A 19,761-nucleotide genomic window follows, 5' to 3' on the forward strand; every position below is an offset into this window, starting at 1 on the left:
ACCCAGTGCCACCTTATGCCTCTGTACTTGGCACCCTGCAGTACATTCCAGTGTGCCTCTACCCAGAGGTGAAAGGCTTTCTCTACTGAAATCAGGACTTAGTGTCTGCCAGAGGTGACAGCTTTTTTAAATGTGCAGACATCTACAAGAGAATAAGACATCAAGAAGAATCGGGGAAACAAAATACAGTAAACCTCCTGTAACCAGTTCAAATTAATGGAGATCCAAGAATTGCCTGACAAAGAATTCAAAATAATACTTCAAAAGATGCTCAGAGAGTTACAAGAGATTTCAAATATTTTTTGACACCAGGAAAATAATACAAATAAATTAAGAGCAATAAAGACATATAAAATTTAAAAAAAAAACTAACCAGATATTTTGAAGTTGAATAATAAATGAATGGGCTTCCCAGGTGGTGCTAGTGGTAAAGAACCCATCTGCCAGTGCAGGAGATGTAAGAGACTCGGGTTCGATCCCTGGGTCTGGAAGATTCCTTGGAGGAGCACATAGCAACCCACTCCAGTATTCTTGCCTGGTGAATCCCATGGACAGAGGACCCTGGTGGGCTACAGTCCATGGGGTCACAAAGAGTCAATTTAGCATGAACACAATACAATGAGTAAACTGAAGAATTCAGTACAGAGATTCAACAACAAACTTGACCAAGGAAAAGAAAAAAAAAAAAAGAATAAGTTAGAAGCAAGGTCAGTTGAAAGTATCCGATTAGAGGAACAAAAAGAGAATGAAAGGAATATAGAAAGCAGTGGGAACTGTGTATACCATAAAGAGAAACAATGTATTGAATGGAGTCACAGGAAAGTGAAGGAGAAAAGAAATAATGGCTGAGGACTTCCCTGGTGGTGAAGTGGATAAGAATACGCCTGCCAATGCAGGGGACATGAGTTCAATCCCTGGTCCAGGAAGATTCCACATGCCGCAGAGCAACTAAGCTGGTGTGCCTCAACTACTGAAACCTGTGCACCTAGAGCCTGTGGTCTGCACCAAGAGAAGCCACCACAGTGAGAAGTCTGTGCACTTCAGCAGGGAGTAGCCCCTGCTTGCAACACTAGAGAAATCCCGCATGCAGCAAGGAGACCTAGCAAAGAAAGAAAGACAGACTGAGAATTTCCAAACCTGGGGGAAAACTGGACATCTAAGTTCTAAGCTAATAAATAACCCCAAAATTTCAATCCAAAACAACCTTCTCCAAGACGCACAGAGTAAACTGTCTGAATGCAAAGACAAAGAGAGAATTCAAAAAGTCTAAGGAGAAGAAAAAAGTTCTGTCACCCAAGAAGACTCCCCTAAGCAGATCAGCGGATTTGTCCAAAGAAACCTTGCAGACCACGACAGAAGGACTGATGACATACTCCTCTCTCACTCAGGGGGAAGCAGCTCCCAGGGAGAGGCAGGAAAGGGCACGAGAGAAAGAGCTCCCTACAGAGTCACAGCAGCTCCTGGGAGGGGAAAGGACCGTCCCAGGCCCCCAGGGCATCATGAAATGAGTCACAGGGCAGGGACTTAGGAACTTATACACCTGAGGCTATGAATCAGCTGATCTCTACAGACAAGAGGTCCTCTCTCCTGGATGCAGGCTTCTCTGCTCCATAATGGACACCTGGTGGGAACAGGCGAGGCCAGCAGGCAGAGCCTCTCACAGAGTCCAGTGCTGGGCAGACCCGGCAACAAGCAGAGGGGAGCCGGGGGGATGGGCGAGAGGAGCCAGAGAGAGGCAGGCAGGTGCGCCATTATCTCTGATCCAGTTACAAGGAGCGGCCATGACACCCAGCGCTGTGAGACCCTGTGTGCTTCACAGACCAGCGGACTCAGTCCCTGCTCAGCGGCCCCGTTCATCTCACAGAGACAGGATCCATCCCCCTTACACACACACACACACACACACACACACACACACACACACACACACACACAGCCTCACACACTCCCACACATACATGTTCTCACACAAATACACACACCCTCACACGCTACTCAAACACTCCTCACACACCCTCACTCACCCTCACATAGTCCACACACACACACACACACTCTTCACACCCTCACACAAACAAATACATAAACTCCTCACACACACATACACCCTCACACACTCCTCACACACTCCTCACCTGCACACATACACACACACACACACACACACACACACACACACACAAGCACAGAGCCTACAGGAGCACAGACACAGGAAACACGGGGATCTGAAGGCAGTGTTCACACACCAGGCATGTGGAGCATGTGGGAACAGCCCAGAGTCCAACCTGAGGTCAGTCACTGGAATTTGCACACACTGGGAGTCACTGGGACTCCTAAAGCTCCCTGAGAACAAGGGAGACAGAGAGGGGAGTCAGGTTGACCCACCTCGGTCCATATCAAACCTCACTGCTCTGTAAAATCTGCCTCTATGACCAATGGATTCCCCACAGGCAAGGGACCAGTATTCACAGTCGGAGTGCTTCATTTTTGGCCAAAAACACTAAGAATGCGGCTCCACAGCTCCATACCCCTTTCCCTTTATCAAGGTGTCCACTACCTGCTGTGGACCCAGGACAGAGGGGCAGCTCTTACCTTGACCACCAACCACGGTGCCGAGGAGGAGGACACAGAGTCCCTGGAGGGAGAGGTGTTGGCTCAGAGCCATCCTGACTTCACGTCCTCAAGGTCACAGTCCCAGCTGCAGGATCAGCCTGTGAGGAGGCATCAGGGTGCCAACTGGGGTCTATATAAGCCGTCCCCTACATCCTCCCTCCTGAGAGCCAATAGCGACACCTTTCACCATTTCAGGCACTATCGGAGGCTGCATCTGCCACTTTCTGAAGCTCAAACACCAATGAGCTTCTGCATCTTCAATATCTCCTTATATGAGCAACACCGTCCTTTGACCTCCTGCTCCCGGGGTCCTGAATGCCAGGCCCCATGACCGGGGCTGGTGTAGAAAGCTATGAGTACTTTTTTTCCTCTGATCACCCTGACTGATGCCCAAGAACTGTGAGGTCTCACAGGGTCAAGTTGTGGAATCGATTGGCCTGTGGAGAATAACTTTAGTGGAATCAAATATTGATCTCCCCAGTACTGACCTCAGACCGGAAGCAGAGTACTATAAGAAGGCTTGAAATACAAGAATACTTATTGGGCCAGCAGAAAATGAGGACAAGGGTTTCAGGAATTCACAGGTGACCATACAGAGGGTGAGGTGGAAACCATTAAGTTGAGGGGTGGAGTTTGCAGGTCTTTCTTCTCTTCTCAGAATGATCTGGACACTGGGTCCTGGAGAAGGTGTATTTATGCTCAGTTGTGTCCTAGTCTTTGTGACCCCGGGGCTGTAACCCTCCAGGCTCCTCTGTCCATAGGCTTTCCCAAGCAAGAATACTAAGGTGGGCTGCCATTGCCTTCTTGAGGGGTTCTTCTTGACCCAGGGATCAAACCCACGTCTCCTGTGTCTCCTGCATTGACAGGCAGGTTCTTTATCACTAAACCACCTGGGAAGCCCTATAAGGGATTTTCGGACATGCTAAATCCCTTTCTGTTTATTGCATTTCATTTTATGTGAAATACCCCTTTCAGCTAGTCAACAAATGATGCTTCAGGAGAGAAGGAGATTGCTGTTATAGGAAACAAAGAGAAAGTAGTAGTCATTATTCAACCCTAGCCCTCCAAAATAGGAGTGGGAAACTCTAGAAGAAAATACATAGCTTAGAAAGATTGACATTTTCTAACTTCACATTTTCCCCCTTTGCATATAGAAAGTTTTGTTTGATAGGATTCAGAACACACTTGTATTATAAGCCATAACTAAAGAAGATGCAAGATATTGTTTAAGGTAACTGCCCCCAGACAGAGGGATAAATAGAAAGTATTCCGCTGCACAATGGCTGCAGGCAAGGGGCAAAGAAGAGGCAAATGAAGCAGAAAAGAGGGTTCATTCATTCTGAGTTTAAGAGGAAAGTTGGCAGCAAGAATGGAAGCCAGGTGGACTGAGGGCACAGAGCCAAGCAGAAGGGTGATGTCCAGCGTGGCCACTGCTGCCTTGTTGTGTTCCACTGATCAGAGAAGCTCCCGATGCTCCCCAGGAAGTAGACGAGGGATGAGCATAGAGACAGAAGGGCCCTAATGGTGCAAGACAGAGCTCCCCCGTCGAAATTCAACGTCACTAACATACTCCCCTCACTCCTCATCCCCCCCCGGGTTAAAGATTCCCATGATGCACCTTTCTGGTCCACAAAAACCCACCATGAAGCCCACTCACCCTGACTCTCATCATTTCGGCACAAATGGGGGAAGGACCTATCTGTGACACACACGCCTCAGAGTCCCCACCAGAGCTCAGAGATGGCTTCACACCCTCCCCCACCCACACCTGAAGGTCTCGGTGAAGCCAACACGGAGTGCAGCTGTGGACCAGGCTACAGCCCTGTCACATCCCCCACTGGAAGGACGCCTCATCCCAGTCAGCAGACACACCTTCTCTGTCCTGCCATGCCCGTCCTTCCTACTTGAGACTCAGGCAAATGAAAAGGGAGAAAAGTCAATTGAACACACGCTTTTGTCACTCTAAATATGTTAATATTAACCTGTTGTTTTATAACACTTACCTGTCCTGTGTTCCTCTGACTTCCAAGCCCCCATCTGTACATGAACCCCATCTCCTTCTGGATGCTTAACACAGTAGTGATAATAACTGATTATAAATGTCAGAACCAGAATATAAACTCAGGCACTGGAGTAGGAACAGGATCTGCTCAGTCACTAGAGTCAATACTCTACTCCCTCTGGGCCCAGAGTCACCATTCTTTACCCAGTTATGGACTCCACTCCACATCATCACCAGAAACCACCAGACAAATACCTAGAATACAGGATGTGCTTCCTGGAGTCCAGTCATTCCTCCCTCAGGATGACACAGGGATGCATTTAGTGAACCAGGTACACATGGTCTCACCTCAGGATTGAGATCTCGCAGGTAACATCCTGTTAGGGACTCCATACCCTGTTATAAGGATGGAGTGGGCAGGAAGGAGGGGCCAACCCAGGGCTGGCAGGCTGTGCCCAGGCAGCATCCTCTACCCCAGAGCTGGGGATGCAGGGTCAGCATGGCCCAACTCACCCTCTGATGAGGGTCGTCTTTTCTGACACATAAGGAAATCTCAGTGTCCAATCTCATCCAAGATTTGAAGGAGGAAAGCTTTGGGGCGGACACTAAACCAGCTGTGTCCATGTGAACTTCAGGGATCAGGAGGACAGGCTCAGGAGCCAGTCTGTCCTGGCCTGACTGAGAGCTCAGCCACATACCATGTGTGTGCCCTTGAACAGGGTCCTTAACTCTCTGTATAGTTGCTTTGTCTATAAACGAAGGGTTATATTTGTGTATAGATGACATAGTGTATAGATGTATACATGTATACATATAGATATATACATGACATGTGTATAGATGTATAGTTTTGGTTAGAATTAAATGAGTTGGCCTTAGTAAGAGAAATAACCACTAGTTAATAGTAGTACATCATAGTGGTGGAGAAGCAATATTAGGACCACTCTCTCCATCCCATCCCAGGAATCCCAGGACTCTAGAACAGGAACTCAATTCTGTTACCTGGAGCCTTGACTGGAACTGTCAAAACTCTCCCAGAACCACATGCTGTGATGGTAATTGGGGTCAGAGTTGTGTCTTCCACACATCACCCTTTCTCTCTGAGCCCCAGAGAGAGGTTCTACTGCTCAAGAACCTTGACCTTACCAACTGTGAACCTCATGAATTAAGTTTTTTACTTGCTAATTTTACTTTATAAATGGACTTGATAAATGTTCTATGTCTAATTCACCTCCTTATCCCCAGTGCCTGCTAATTAAATATCCTAAATGATGTCTATTGTATACCTGAATGAATGAATGTCAGCCAGGTATTTTGCACAAATCATTTCAATCCAAAGAAATCTTTTGAGATATAATTTAACTTGATGTGAGGACTTAACAGCACAATGTAAGTTGTGTCACTTGTTGTAATGATATTTCAATATGATTAAATGGTAAAAGCTATGTATGGTTCACTACACTTCTCTGCAATGAATGCAGTCAATTGCCATACCAGAAACAAGGCTAGCCCCATTCCAAGAGCAGTGTTGAGACAGCCAGTTCTAAACATGTATAAATGCTGCATCTTTGTATATCCGAAAATAAAGAAGACAGAACTCAGCACACTGACAGGTGAACACCGTGAAGCCTCCTGTTCTGGTCTTAATCAGATATGGCCGTGTGGTTCGGATGTTTATATACTTATCATTTGGCATATTTTCAATTCAAACCACACATAACTGTAACAGGAAGAAATTCTGTTATAAAAAATTTAGTTTTACAGCTTCCATATTGAATTAGAAGTGCAGAAGTAAAGAGCAGGAAGAATCCTGTTCTTTAATTTTGACTGTTCATTTCATCTTATGGATTGTAAAGCAATACAATATGTAACATTATTATGCCCAAATCACCATGAAAATATGGAGGTTTCAGAAGTTAAGTAATCTCTTTGCTGGGAAAATTAATAATTAAATATCCTTGGTAGAGGGACATTTTCAGGACCAATCAGAGTGACTAATATACAAAATATTTTAGGATTAAAAAATAACTATACAACTTTAAAAGGAAACAATTAAATTATTTGTTACACCAAAGTGTTGGAGACCCACCTCACCATCTGTGTTCCTTATATGGTTGGGACCAAGTTTGGTAAAGGCTTCTTTACCAAAAACCACTTCTTCACAAGGGCATGTGATGAGCTTGGTCATGAGCTGGCTAAGGTCCAGACTGTCATCTCTCTTCAGCCCTTTACAATCTATAACCAGCAACATCTAACAGGGAACATGGCACTGAATTGCCTTCATTCATTCCTCCATAGTGCAGCTTCAGATACCCAGAGACCAGAGCAATCAAAGCTACTAAATCAAAGACAAGCAGATTCTAAGTGGAGACCATGCAGACCAAGGACCCTTCCCCACTGCTGTTGGGAAGTAAGGAAACCCTCCCACCCCAGACACCATCTGTAGCAGGAGACACAAGATGTCTCCTTAAATACAGGAAAACCAGTCTCAGCAGGGAGCTTCAACTGGAGTCAACAAGATAATTATTACCGTTAACCCGAGCTAACTTGGGGGACAAATTTTAAATGGGAGAGTCTGTGTTAACTTTGCAGAACTTTCAGTCTGTTCAAACACCACTTGCTACTGCACAAGATGAAATCAGTTATAAAAATAGCGAATATTACATTAATGCACATTTGAATTCTAGAGGAGGACATATTTTCAAGCCCACTACAGAAAGAAAATATGTATATCTTTCCCTGTTTTTAAATGCACAGAGTTGTCACCTCTGTGAACTCTTTCTAATTACTCCAGCTCAAAATTACTGCTGTGACTCTTCAATCTGTAAAAATTTTCTTATTGTCTCTAAAGTGGGGGCTTCTTGAGAGCAAGCATTGTGTGTTGTTCTTCACTGTTTCTATAGGGCCAAGTAAAGGCACATGGAGTTTAACAAATACTGGATGAGAAATGAACGCATGAACAAATGCTGAAAATCACTACGCAGTTAGTTATACTGAGTGGGGAAGGGTGCGGGGGGGCAGGGAAGACACAAATCTGACTAATCCCACTCAGCACAGGCTTCAGTGGAGTAAGGAGTCAGAGACACACCAGCCAAAGGAGCCAAATACAAAATGCCTTCAAGCCCACTCCGGAGGGTCAGATCGCGTTCAATCTCTGCACAGAGCTGTACCTCCGAAGCTTCTCCAAGGTGAGAAAAAACTGACAGCACTGCTCTCAAGAGTTCTGCTGAAGGATGTGGATAGGCAGTAATATTCGTCAAATAGCTGTATTTCTACTCCCCAGCGACTCATTCTGGCCAATGAAACATGAGTGTTTTCACCTGTGTCACTTCCGAGTGGAGGCAGGAAAAGCCCAAGAGTGACTCTGTAGTCTCTCTCTTTTTCCTGTCACAGAAGCTGCGTGTTCCAGATGGTGCACGTGCAAGAGCCTCACTGATCACAAACATCTGTAGGTTGTGATGAGTGTGTGTGTGTCTCGATATGAGTGTGTGTTTGTGTGTGCATTTGTGTCTGTGTGTGTATATATGTGTGTGTATGTGACTGAGATTTGGGGGTCATTTTTTCCAGTAGCAGAACAGAGTCTCCTCTGATGGATACAAAGAAGAAAGAAGACTTGAAAAGAAGACAGAATGTGTCACATGAAGCAGAAACTTCCTGGATCTCCTCTTCCTTCTGTGTCTTCATCCCAAGCTGCCCCCTCAGGTCTCACCTTGTTTCCTCTGTTGGATTTGGGTGTTTCTCAGTCACCATTTCTGACTGACCAACAAGATGTAAGTTCTGTCTAAGTGCACCCGCCCCGGTGCATCTCCTGTTCCCTTTGCTTCACCCTGTCCTGACAGTCAGGCTCAGTTTCCCGAATTTGTCTCTTAGCATCTTGACCTTCATTCTTAAACAGCTCTTCTTTCCTCTGAGTTAGTCAGTTCCTCATCTTTGATCCTGTTTTTACCTTCCACCAATCCTGTACTAATGAAAAGGCAGCATGTACTTTCTAAGCCCCCTAAGTTTTTTCTTGATTTCCTGAACAAATTTGATTCCTGGATTTAGTGCTCCATGCACTTAATTAACTACTTCACATTTGGTTAAGAAATGATTTTGCTGAATATTTTTTTCCTCATCTCAAGAACATGGCTGTTTCAAAACCTATATCTTTGTGAGCACAACCCTAGGGCTTCCCTCATGGGACTTGGAAGGGGCTGGTGTAAGGACAGGCTGTGAATGTGAATCTTCATTAGCTTCATGATTAATCCACTTCTGCTCAGAGTTGATGTAATGACCAACTCGAGAGCTATTGAGCTCCTGTGGGTGGTCATTCTTAAGCCTGTTAAACCCAAGATTAGTGCCACTGGAGTGACCCTCATAGTTCAAAGGCTGAGTGGTTGCTCAGACTTGAACTCTATGAATTGATGCTCTATTGCACGTGGAACTTTGGTGCAGCTGAGTCCAGCCTGCAGACCAGCCTAAGATCTCTGGAAACACAGCAACATGTATTCCTCCTTTAACATAAAAGTCTGTGAACAGATTCTCTTTTCCTTATCATCGAATCCTTCCGCATCTGGGCATGCTATCCAAGGCTCTTACAGTCTGCAGGCATCTGCTGAGGCCCTGCCAGGGCCCAGGATTGGAGTGAGGCCTGTTTCTGTATATAAGCTCTATATTTCCACTCTCTTTAAGTTAATAGATGCTCAGCTAATGTTTATTGAATTACTGAATGGCACTATGCTAGACTTTTAAAAGAAAGTATCTTAAATATAAAGAACTAGTTTTGAGGACATCATTTAGCTAATTGATATCTTTGTTTTAAAGGCAAATGCTTTCAGCAATTAACAAGGCAAAATTTGATTTTCAAAAAGAAGGCACACATCACCACCAGATACATCACAACGAACTCTGCAAATCTCTATCTCTAAGGCTACACAAGACAAACCACAACGCACTCACATGTGGCTTCTTATTAAGGGTATCAGAACCAACAGAAGAGACAGGGTATTGGGATGATTTATCATTTGGCAGTTTTTCAATTAAAACCACACAGGAATATCACAGGATGAAAATTTGCAATTAAAAAAGTACAGCTGCACCATCTACATGATATAAGGAAGGAGATCAGGTGCAGAAAGAGTTCTTTGGCTTGTCATAACAAACAGACTAATTAGTCTTTTATTTTGTGAAAGGAGAGCCCTTTGGGGCTGATCTTGAAGGATGCTGTAGAGACCAGGACAACTCGACTGTTCTGTCCAACAGTTAGAACTGTGAACGAATGATTTTGGATAATGATGTGCTTTGATTTTTTTTCTCTTTACTTTTTGTGAGTCTACTGTAGGTTTTTACATTTTTGTTGCCACATGGCTCACATATAACATCTTATAGACATAGTAGTCTCTATTACACTGATAACAAATTAATTTCAATCACATACAAAAGCTCTACCTTTTGATCCCCTTCCTACACTTTCTGTTTTTGATGTCAGAATTTGCCTCTCTTTATATTGTATATCACTAACAAAATATTTTTCTCTATAGTTATTTTAATACTTCCCCTAGACTAGAGCTAACTGGTTAACACACTACCATATTCAGTGTTAGAGTATTCTGTATTGGGTTACACATTTACATTTACAAGTCTGTTGTATAATTTCACTTCTTTCATATAGTAATTAACATCCTTCATTTAGCTTGAAGAACTCCCTCCAGCAATCTTGTAGGACAAAGCTGTGTTGGTGAACTCCCTCAACTGTTGTTTATTTGCGAAAGTCTTTATCTCATCTTCATTTCTGAAAGACAACCTTCCTGAGAAAAGTATTCTTGGCTGGCAGGTTTACTTTCATCAATTTGAATATATCATCCCTTTCTCTCCTGGTTTAATAGCTTTCTTCTGAGAAATCCACTGATAATCATAAGGGAATTTCTTTTTTGTGAGCATTTGCTTTTCTCCTGATGCTTCTAAAATTCTCTCTTTGTCTTCATTATAAACAGTGTGTCTTGGAGACGATCATTTTGAGTGAACTCTGAGGGGTGACCTATTAGCTACATGAACTTGGATGCCTAAGTCTCATCAGATGTGTAACTTACCTGCTATTATTTCTTTAAGTACAATCTCTGTCCCTTCCTCCCTCTCTTCTCCTTCTGGGACCCCAATAAAGTGTAGGTTGTTACTGTGAATGTCATCCCAAAGTTCGCACAGGTTCTTTCACACTTTTTCATTCTTTTTTCTTCTTTGTCCTCTGGCTGGCTAATTTCAATTTTCTCCTCTTGTGCCTCAAAGATTCTTCTGCTATTGCTGATGCTCTCTGTAGCTTTTTTATTTTGTTGCATTTCATTCATTGTAACCTTAAGCAACAGAATTTCTGTTTGGTTCCTTCTCTTTTTGTGTCTCATTGCACAGCTTGAGGAATCTCTTTTTTTGCCACATTGCACAGTTGTCTGACCAGGACAGAATACAGACACAGTAGTGAAAGCATTGAATCCTAACCACTAAACCATCAGCAAACTCCCTTTTTGCTTCCATTTTTATGATTTCAGTCTCCATATAGAAAAAAAAAAAACTGAATTTATTCTGCGGAGCAACTCAGAGCCTGTGCACAACTACTCTGTGCTCTAGGACCGCAAACTGCTAACAGGAGTCGGCTTGCTACAACTACTGAAGCCTGTGCACCTAGAGCCTATGCTCCACAACAAGAGAAGCCCCCACAAAGTGAGGCCTGCCGTCCACAAAGAAGAGTAGTGCCTGCTTGCTGCAGCTAGAGAAAGCCCATGTGTGTCAACAAAGATCCAGTGAAACCAAAAATTGAAAACAATAATAATAATAAATAATAATTTTTAAATCTTATTTTGTTCACATATTCTTTCCCTGAATTTGGTTGTTTTATCTGCATTTCTTGGAGTTCCCTGAACTTCTTGATGGGTATACTTTATTTCTTTCATCATATATCATTTACTTCATCACTTCCCAATGGTGAATAGCTATGTAAGCTGCCCTGGGAGAAGTCCTGGGCATCTTCCCATCCGCAAGCACAGTCTAGAACTATGAAGACTGCAAGCGTGACTGTAGGTCAGAGCCCTGGACACCATGCAGAGCCATCAGCCAGGAACTAGGAGGGTTCAACTCACAACCAGGCCATCAGACTAACACACACATGAGAAGATGCTAAACATCACTCATTATCAGAGAAATGCAAATCAAAACCACAATGAGGTACCATTACACACCAGTGAGAATGGCTGCTATCCAAAAGTCTACAAGCAACAAATGCTGGAGAGGGTGTGGAGAAAAGGGAACCCTCTTACACTGTTGGTGGGAATGCAAACTAGTACAGCCACTATGGAGAATAGTGTGGAGATTCTTTAAAAAGCTGGAAATAGAACTGCCATATGCCCCAGCAATCCTACTCCTAGGCATACACACTGAGGAAACCAGAACTTTAAGAGACACGTGTACCCCAATGTTCATCACAACACTGTTTATAATAGCCAGGACATGGAAGCAACCTAGATGCCCATCAGCAGACAAATGGATAAGAAAGCTATGGTACATATACACAATGGAATATTACTCAGCCATTAAAAAGAATACATTTGAATAAGTTCTAATGAGATGGATAAAACTGGAGCCCATTATACAGAGTGAAGTAAGCCAGAAAGAAAAACGCCAATACAGTATATTAACACATATATATGGAATTTAGAAAGATGGTAATGATAACCCTGTAAGTAAGACAGAAAAAGAGACACAGATGTATAGAACAGACTTTCGGGCTCTATGGGAGAACGAAAAGGTGGGATGACCTGAGAGAACAGCATCGAAACATGTATATTATCAAGTGTGAAACAGATCGTCAGTCCAGGTTGGGTGCATGAGACTAGTGCTCGGGGCTGGTGCCGAGATGGGATGACCTCTGAGGGATGGGATGGGGAGGGAGGTGGGAGGGGGGTTCAGGATGAGGAACACATGTAAATCCATGGCTGATTCATGTCAATGTATGGCAAAAACCACTACAATATTGTAAAGTAATTAGCCTCCAACTAATAAAAATAAATTAAAAAAAAAAAAAAAAAACAGGCCATCACTCTCAGGTCTTATATTAGTTCAACAGCCTCTCCACATGTCCACAATGGAATTGGGGGCTGGGGGGGCGGTGGTGTTGTGAAATGTAATCTTTACTTGGCCACTCCCACATGACAGCTCTCTCTACCCTGAAGAATCACAGCAGGATTACATTTACATTTTCAGTAGTAACCAGATTAAAGCAATCTTGAAACAGTATGTTTTCAGAGGAGCCCATGAATCTAAAATTCTTCCTTTAAGAATTCAATCTATCAGACCCCTCCATGCACATCTTTGAAACGTAAATAGACAAACATACCTGATTTTCCCATCTATCCCTTCTTCTGGATCCCCTCTGCCTAAGTCTCCACTTTCTTGCCCTCTTGTCCCATGTGGATGCAGGGTGTAGGTGAGCACCAATTTGCCATCCATCAACTCAGAGAAAGATATGAGCTGATATAATTTGCTCAGAAGGCTAGATAATTGGACAGACAAGAAATGGCAAGTTCTGAAGAAATAGTAGGCAGGGATGGAAAGAATGGATTCATAAGGATTTGATAACGACTAGACATGGGAGGAGAGCAAGGAGGAATCTATATCTGCCTGAGGAATAAACAGATAAAGTAACCTAGGGAATGAGAGATGAAAAGGCAGAGGTAGTTACCTAGAGTTAGAGTTTTAATTGACCCATGAAAATTTAGGCAGGATAAGAAAAGCTGTATTCATTCTCTCCCACCAAAAAACTCCCACTTTGAAACCCACACCCAAGTCTGGTGCCCAAGAACAGGTTAAAACCAGGTGATGTGATATCTCAGGTAAGAACATACAGGAATGTTCAGGATTGGGTTTTTTCCATGAGTTTGTGAAATGAAAATATCTCCTGCCGTATCAATAAACAAGAAATGTCCCAGCCATCAATGATTTCTGGTCTCCAATTGTGAATGAGGGCTCCCAAAACTGATCCAGGGGACTCTCCCACTCCCCATGGTGATTGCGGAGGAGCTGGAGGAATGCAAGAAGCAGCCATCTGCCACTCCTAAAGGTGAACAAGGAAACAGGATTGACCCCAGATAACTGATATGCATATGAAAGAATTGAATTCAGTGAGTCCAGAGGCTTGCATCTTCACATACATAGAATGCTAAATTCCTTAACTTGATACCTGATCTTTTCTGTTCAGACTGCCTGCTCCTTTTGTTGCAAACTTGTATATAGCCTGACTTCCCCTGTGCCTCCTTGGAGCAGTTTTCTCAGAGCTACTGAGATGCTGTATCTCCAGGGCTTGAAATCTTAAGCATTCCCACCAAATAAAATAACGCTATCAGGTTCTGACTATACTTTTTGGTCAACAAAATTTTTAAAAGTCATCTTGCTAGAAAGGAGGGTGTGAATGTGGACCAAGTTTAGATGCTTTTTATTAGTAAGAGTGACCTGGAGCATCTGTGATCCCAGGCAAATTCATGCCCTCATTAGCCTTTGAAGAAGTTGAGAAAACAGGGCAGCGCACTCGTCTTGTATTTCCTTTGAGGAAAATAGTGTTTGAGGACCAATCCTCTAAAAGCATTTGACATGGAACTTGGTGACTATTAACAAAGCAAAAAAAGCTACTTTATTCAGAATATTTCATTTTGAGCAATTTCCATATAACACAATCACAAGTCAACACTACTCTATTGAAATACAGACAATTAGAATATCTGAGGCATCATCTTGTATTTAGTACAAATCACAGGAAAGTCACGCTGGAAGTTCCAGGGGCACTGAGTTTAAAAATCATCATATCCAGTGTCCCTTTTCTCCCTCTGGAGCAGCCAGGTGCTCTCTTCTCCTTCCCCAGGATCAGCTTCCTCTCTAAAGACATTCAGAGAAGAGCCTGAAATAGTAAAGAAAACTATGATTAGAACTGAGACAAGGGGACCAAACAGTGTGGAGGAAGTGAGTTAAGCAAGTTGTGATAACAAACCATCCCTGGAGGGATGCTCAGACTATTTCACATCAGTTACAGTGAGGATGGATCCCAGCTGTCCTCTCAGATCCGGTCCATGTGGTCTCTGGGGCCTCAGCTCACGTGGAAACCCTGCATTACAGGAGACCTGTTCTCACACAGGACCTCCATGAAGACCTGCCTCCAGGCTACACAATCAGCAACGAAATGCCCAGGAATGGTAAGAGCATAACAATGAATTTACATGTTCTCCTTTCACAACTGACAAACATGAAATCACAATTAGAGGGAGAGTGGAGACAGGAAAATTCTGAGTTCCTCACTCATAAACCAACTCTGCTCTTAGTAGCCTTGATGCATGCTCCTAAATGTCTACAAATGGTATCACGGGTGCATCCACAGATGGCCCCTCCCCAGGGACCACACAGGCCCTCAGATGGAGAAATACTCCTTTCCAGAGAAAGAATGTTTTCTCTTGACCACTAAAATATCTGGAGGAAATTAGACCTTAGCTGATCACAAACTCTGAATCAACTGTTAGGTAGTTAGAATGGGAAAAAGCAGTCCAGAATGGCGGTGGCTAAAAGACAAAGAAAGGAAATACCCAAGAAAATAGAACAAAAGAAGGTCCAAGGACTGGAGTGAGAACCTCAGGTGAAACAAACAGCCCTCCTGGCTGGCCCAGTTTACATAGGGCAGGCTCAGGGGAAGAGATAAAACATATAAAAAGAGGAGCCAAAATTGAGCCTCTCTTGTCGCCTCTCTTTGCTTCTTTTGGGTGACCTGCCCTCACACCTCAAGGATGTATTTTCCTTTGCTTGCCAAATAAAACTGAGCTGTAACTGAGCTGTAACTCTGGTCCATCTGTCACTTCAAATTTTTGCTGCAGCGAGACAGAACCAAGGAAATCACACACTCCCCCAACACAATGATCCACCAACATGGCTTAATGTTAAGGCCACCATATACCATAGACTTTCTACATGTCATTACAACCTTCTAAACAGAGCTCATCTTAAATTATCAGAATGCCTCACAAATTTCAATACTGCAATACATTTTTTAAATCTCTATCTTTCATATACAGGGCAGCACAGAGATGTTATCAAAACACTTGTCTATTTTTGGATTTGGTAAATATGCTCAATTAATCTATAAGCTATCTATTTCTTTTGGCCACTACACAGTGCTTGTGGGATCTTAGTTCCTTGACCAGGGATTGAACCCAGGGCCTAGCAGTGAAAATGAAGAGTTCTAACCACTGGATTGCCAGAAAAGTCCCTAATCTATAAATTTTAATGCAAGCATATCACATATAAAGTGAACATTTATGTTGCATTATGGAGCAGCGGCTCCTGCTAAGTTGCGTCAGTCATGTCCAACTCTGTGCGACTCCATAGATGGCAGCCTACCAGGCTCCTCTGTCCCTGGGATTCTCCAGCCAAGAATACTAGAGTGGGTTGCCATTTCCTTCTCCAATGCAGGAAAATGAAACGTGAAAGTGAAGTTGCTCAGTCGGGTCCAACTCTTCACGACCCTGTAGACTACCAGGCTCCTCCGTCCATGGGATTTTCCAGGCAAGAGTACTGGAGTGGGTTGCCATTCCCTTCTCCATGCATTATGAAGACATAAATGCTGAAAGTACAGTGAATCCTCATCCCCAAGGAGTCTGACAGCATTAAAAATAGCATATGGTTGTGAAGTGAAGTGCTAGTTATTCAGCTGTGTCTGACTGACTCTTTGCAACCCTATGAACTGTAGCCTGCCAGGCTCCTCTATCCATGGGATTCTCCAGGCAAGAATACTGGAGAGGGTAGCCATTTCCTTCTCAGGGGGATCTTCCTGATCCAGGGATCAAACCCCGGTCTCCTGCATTGCAGATTCTTTACCATCTGAGCCACCAGGGAAGCCCATTAAATGCATAAGATTACCCATGTTTTGAAACTGTAGAGAGGCTTGGCATTGAGGAGCTCAAATTCACCTTTTTCTGGACAGAGACCAAAGATTACAAGGGGTCAGCTAACCCCACTCACCTGTCTGTGGCCTCATCCTATCTTCTTTCTTTGGGAGCACTTCCTCCTTGTTCCCCTGAGAGGCAGGAGGAGCCCCAGGCACTGGTACCTCTTCAGCATCATCATAATCCTCACCAGGGGCATCAGTCCTCTGATCTGGGGCTTCTGAGGGAAGAACAGGTGTCAGATGAAACCACATTATAAGTGGGTTGATCTGGGAAATACTAAGATCCCTTCTGACCCAGAGTTTCTGAGCTGCTAAATAGAGGCACCAGTCACTCCTTGTTTCAAAAGATTTTTTTTTTTTTTGGAGACCATGTTTCATTTTGATGTGTCCATAAACCAAAATATGATTTTACATATCTTAATATTTCCTGATTGAAAATATATATCTCAAAGCAACTCTCCCACCACTGAGCATTACTAAAGTATTTTGACAAATTGTGCTTTACAGATGTTATTTTTAGAACCAGTGTGTGTCTCTTGTGATTCTGGACACAGAGGGCCCAGCCCCAAATGTGAGACATCATAGAACACCCAGAGAAGAAAAAGGACAGACCCTATCTGGACACAAGGGATGCCTCTGGTCCATCAAAGGAAAACTGTCCCCCTTACATCTCCTCTCTATGAGGAGGAAAACTTTCCTCCACAACACTCAGCTGAAGCAGGTCCACCTCTATTACCTGGAGCAGATCTGGAGTCATGGCTGTCCTCACCATCTGACAGGAAGCCTAAAGTGGAGAAAAACAACACCCAGAATGACCCTCCCCACACCTATGGGACCTGTGTTAAGGCTGAGAAGGGACAGGCCTGACTCCTGCAATGTAGACAGAGGCTGGGGGCTCACGGGGCTGTGACAGGCCATCCTGCCACTTTGAAGGAGCCACCTCTGTGAGCCTGGGGCACATGAGGGGTCAGCTGACGCTGAGAAGATGTGCACAGCCAGTGGGTGGTGACAACCAGAGGTCCCAGGAGGGCAAACAGAGACACCCACCTGGGCTGCCCAGAAGACCCTCCTTCTGTGTCACAAGGTAATCGAGCTCCTGATACACAGCTTCAGCAAGAGCATCTTCATAGCTGGATAAGGCTAAGAGATGCCCCAGCAGGTCAGAGATGTTGTCCCAGACACCCCGATCCAGCAGACCCACCCTTCATCTCCCCTGTGCTCACACAGGGGCTGCCTGAAACTTGGCATTGTCTCCCACTCCATGTACCATTTCGGCACCTTCTCCCCTGTCTGACCTGAATCCACAGTTCAGCCCCAACTCTTTTTGGTCTCATAAGAGAGGCCATGACTTATGAGAGTTCACACCCCAGTCCTTTGTCTATTCAACCCTTAGAACTCAGCACGGAGCACATGGAGTCTGCAGACTCAGAGCAGAGAGCTGGCCCAGGCTCCTGTCCTCACACCCGCCCCATCTCCTGCCTGCACACACGCTCCCTGGTCCCCAGTCCCCCTGCAGCCCACCTCTGCGCTCTGCTCTCCATCTGAGCACCTGAGTCACCAGGACGACGAGGACCAGGAAGAGAAGGGCCCCCAGGATGAGGCAGAGGACCCCAGGCAGGGAGAAGATGCCAGAGAGAGGATTTGAGGTTGTTCTGGTCCCTAAGGAGAACAGGCAAGAGGGCTGGAGAAGGTCCTGGGCACAGAGAAACCCCCTGTGCCAGCATTTCAAGGGAGCTCTGGACAATGGCGTCCCAGTCTCAGACCCAAGTGCACTGACAGTGACTGCGGTTCTCCGGGTCTCATCCTGAGACAAGTCAACTCCACTCCAGCCAAAACAGAGCCGGGGATTGTCAGGGAGCTGCCCTGCCGAGACAGCCTCTGAGGACCCGGCTCATCCCTTCCCCTTGGGCTTCAGGAGACAGGGCGTCAAACAATCCTGGGACCCGCACCTCACTGATGAAGAGTAACACTCAGGGGCCGTGCAAGAACCTTAGAATCTGCACCACGGGAACCAGACTCACCTGGGCTCTGGGTATGAGAACCTTCTGGCCCTGGGAACCAAGGCAGGGGAGTTCCCCAAAGTAATGCCCCGGCTCCTCCCCACCAGCCAGGGCTCCTCCCCACCAGCCATGGGCTCCTCCCCACCAGCCAGGGCTCCTCAGACTCTTTCCTCTCCTGAGCTGTCAGAGGGCCCACAGAACAGGCCCCCAATATTTGAGTATTCTCCCCTGCCTGTGGATGGATCACAGTACCTGCTGTAGTCAGGGGCAATGTTGTCTTTGCACCTATAGAGAAAAACAGGAGTTTGGAGCAGGGTGATTGACCAAAACACAGGGCAGCCCATTTTTCCCTCCTGAGCCTGAAATCACCCCCCAGTCTCCACAACATCAGTGTACAGTCCTCCCAGCTTCCCCATCCTAGGTCAGAGCCCCAGCACCAGGATGCTGTCTGGATACAAACTCCGACCACACCCAGCTCAGCCTGCTACCCGGTGCTGCCCCAGCTCACCCAGGGCGGACCCCAAGCCCCTCACTCACCAGAGTACCTCACACCAGCATCCTCCTCGTGCTTGCAGTCGCTCTGCCCCCAGGGCTCCGCAGCACAGTCCCACAGGGAGGACTCCCGGCCCCCGCACCGCACCTCGTCCAGCCAGATGCTCCCGTTTCCAGGGCCAAACGCCGCGGCCCGCACGGCTTCCAGGGCCGGGCCACAGCCCAGCTGCTGACACACCACCTCGGCCTCTGCCAGGCTCCAGGAGTCATCGCACACGGTGCCCCAGGAGCCGCTGTGCCAGACCTCCACCCGCCCTGAGCACTCGCGGTCTCCTCCCCTGAGCCGGAGCTTCTCTCTGTCTGAAAAGGCAGCAACCCCTCCTGTGACTCCCCTGGTGGGAGGAAGGAGCCCCTGGGGCCCTGGGGAGGGGGCGGGGCTGACGTACCTGTGCAGGGGGCAGCAGCTGGGCAGCTCTTGGGTCTTCTTCCTGCAAACAACAGGGAAACAGTGGATCAGGAACAGCTGGGGGTGGTCCTGTCCCCAAATAATATTATCTAAAGGTCCTTGGCTCAGTCCAAACAACAGGTGTAAACAGAGGCTCATTATCTACTGGGCTGAGACATTCACTGCATCTTAGCACCAGTTGAAAGAACTTTATTTACTTGTTTACCAGTTTCTACATCCCACAACAAAAGCAAACAAACAGACA

General features: G+C 45.4%; 1 protein-coding gene and 1 pseudogene across 1 annotated transcript in view; both read right to left on the reverse strand.

Annotated features, from left to right (window-relative positions):
• The window catches only part of LOC136172499 (antigen WC1.1), a 58,833-nt gene extending 56,168 nt beyond the window's left edge, over positions 1–2,665 (reverse strand). The window contains exon 1 of the mRNA XM_065941966.1: positions 2,593–2,665. Coding sequence (XP_065798038.1) covers positions 2,593–2,665 — 73 coding nt within the window. The remainder of the gene's footprint in view (positions 1–2,592) is intronic.
• Positions 2,666–14,381: 11,716 nt separating this feature from the next.
• The window catches only part of LOC136168512 (antigen WC1.1-like), a 52,994-nt pseudogene continuing 47,614 nt past the window's right edge, over positions 14,382–19,761 (reverse strand).

Source organism: Muntiacus reevesi, chromosome 1 (assembly GCF_963930625.1).
Source record: "Muntiacus reevesi chromosome 1, mMunRee1.1, whole genome shotgun sequence".
NCBI lineage: Eukaryota > Metazoa > Chordata > Mammalia > Artiodactyla > Cervidae > Muntiacus > Muntiacus reevesi.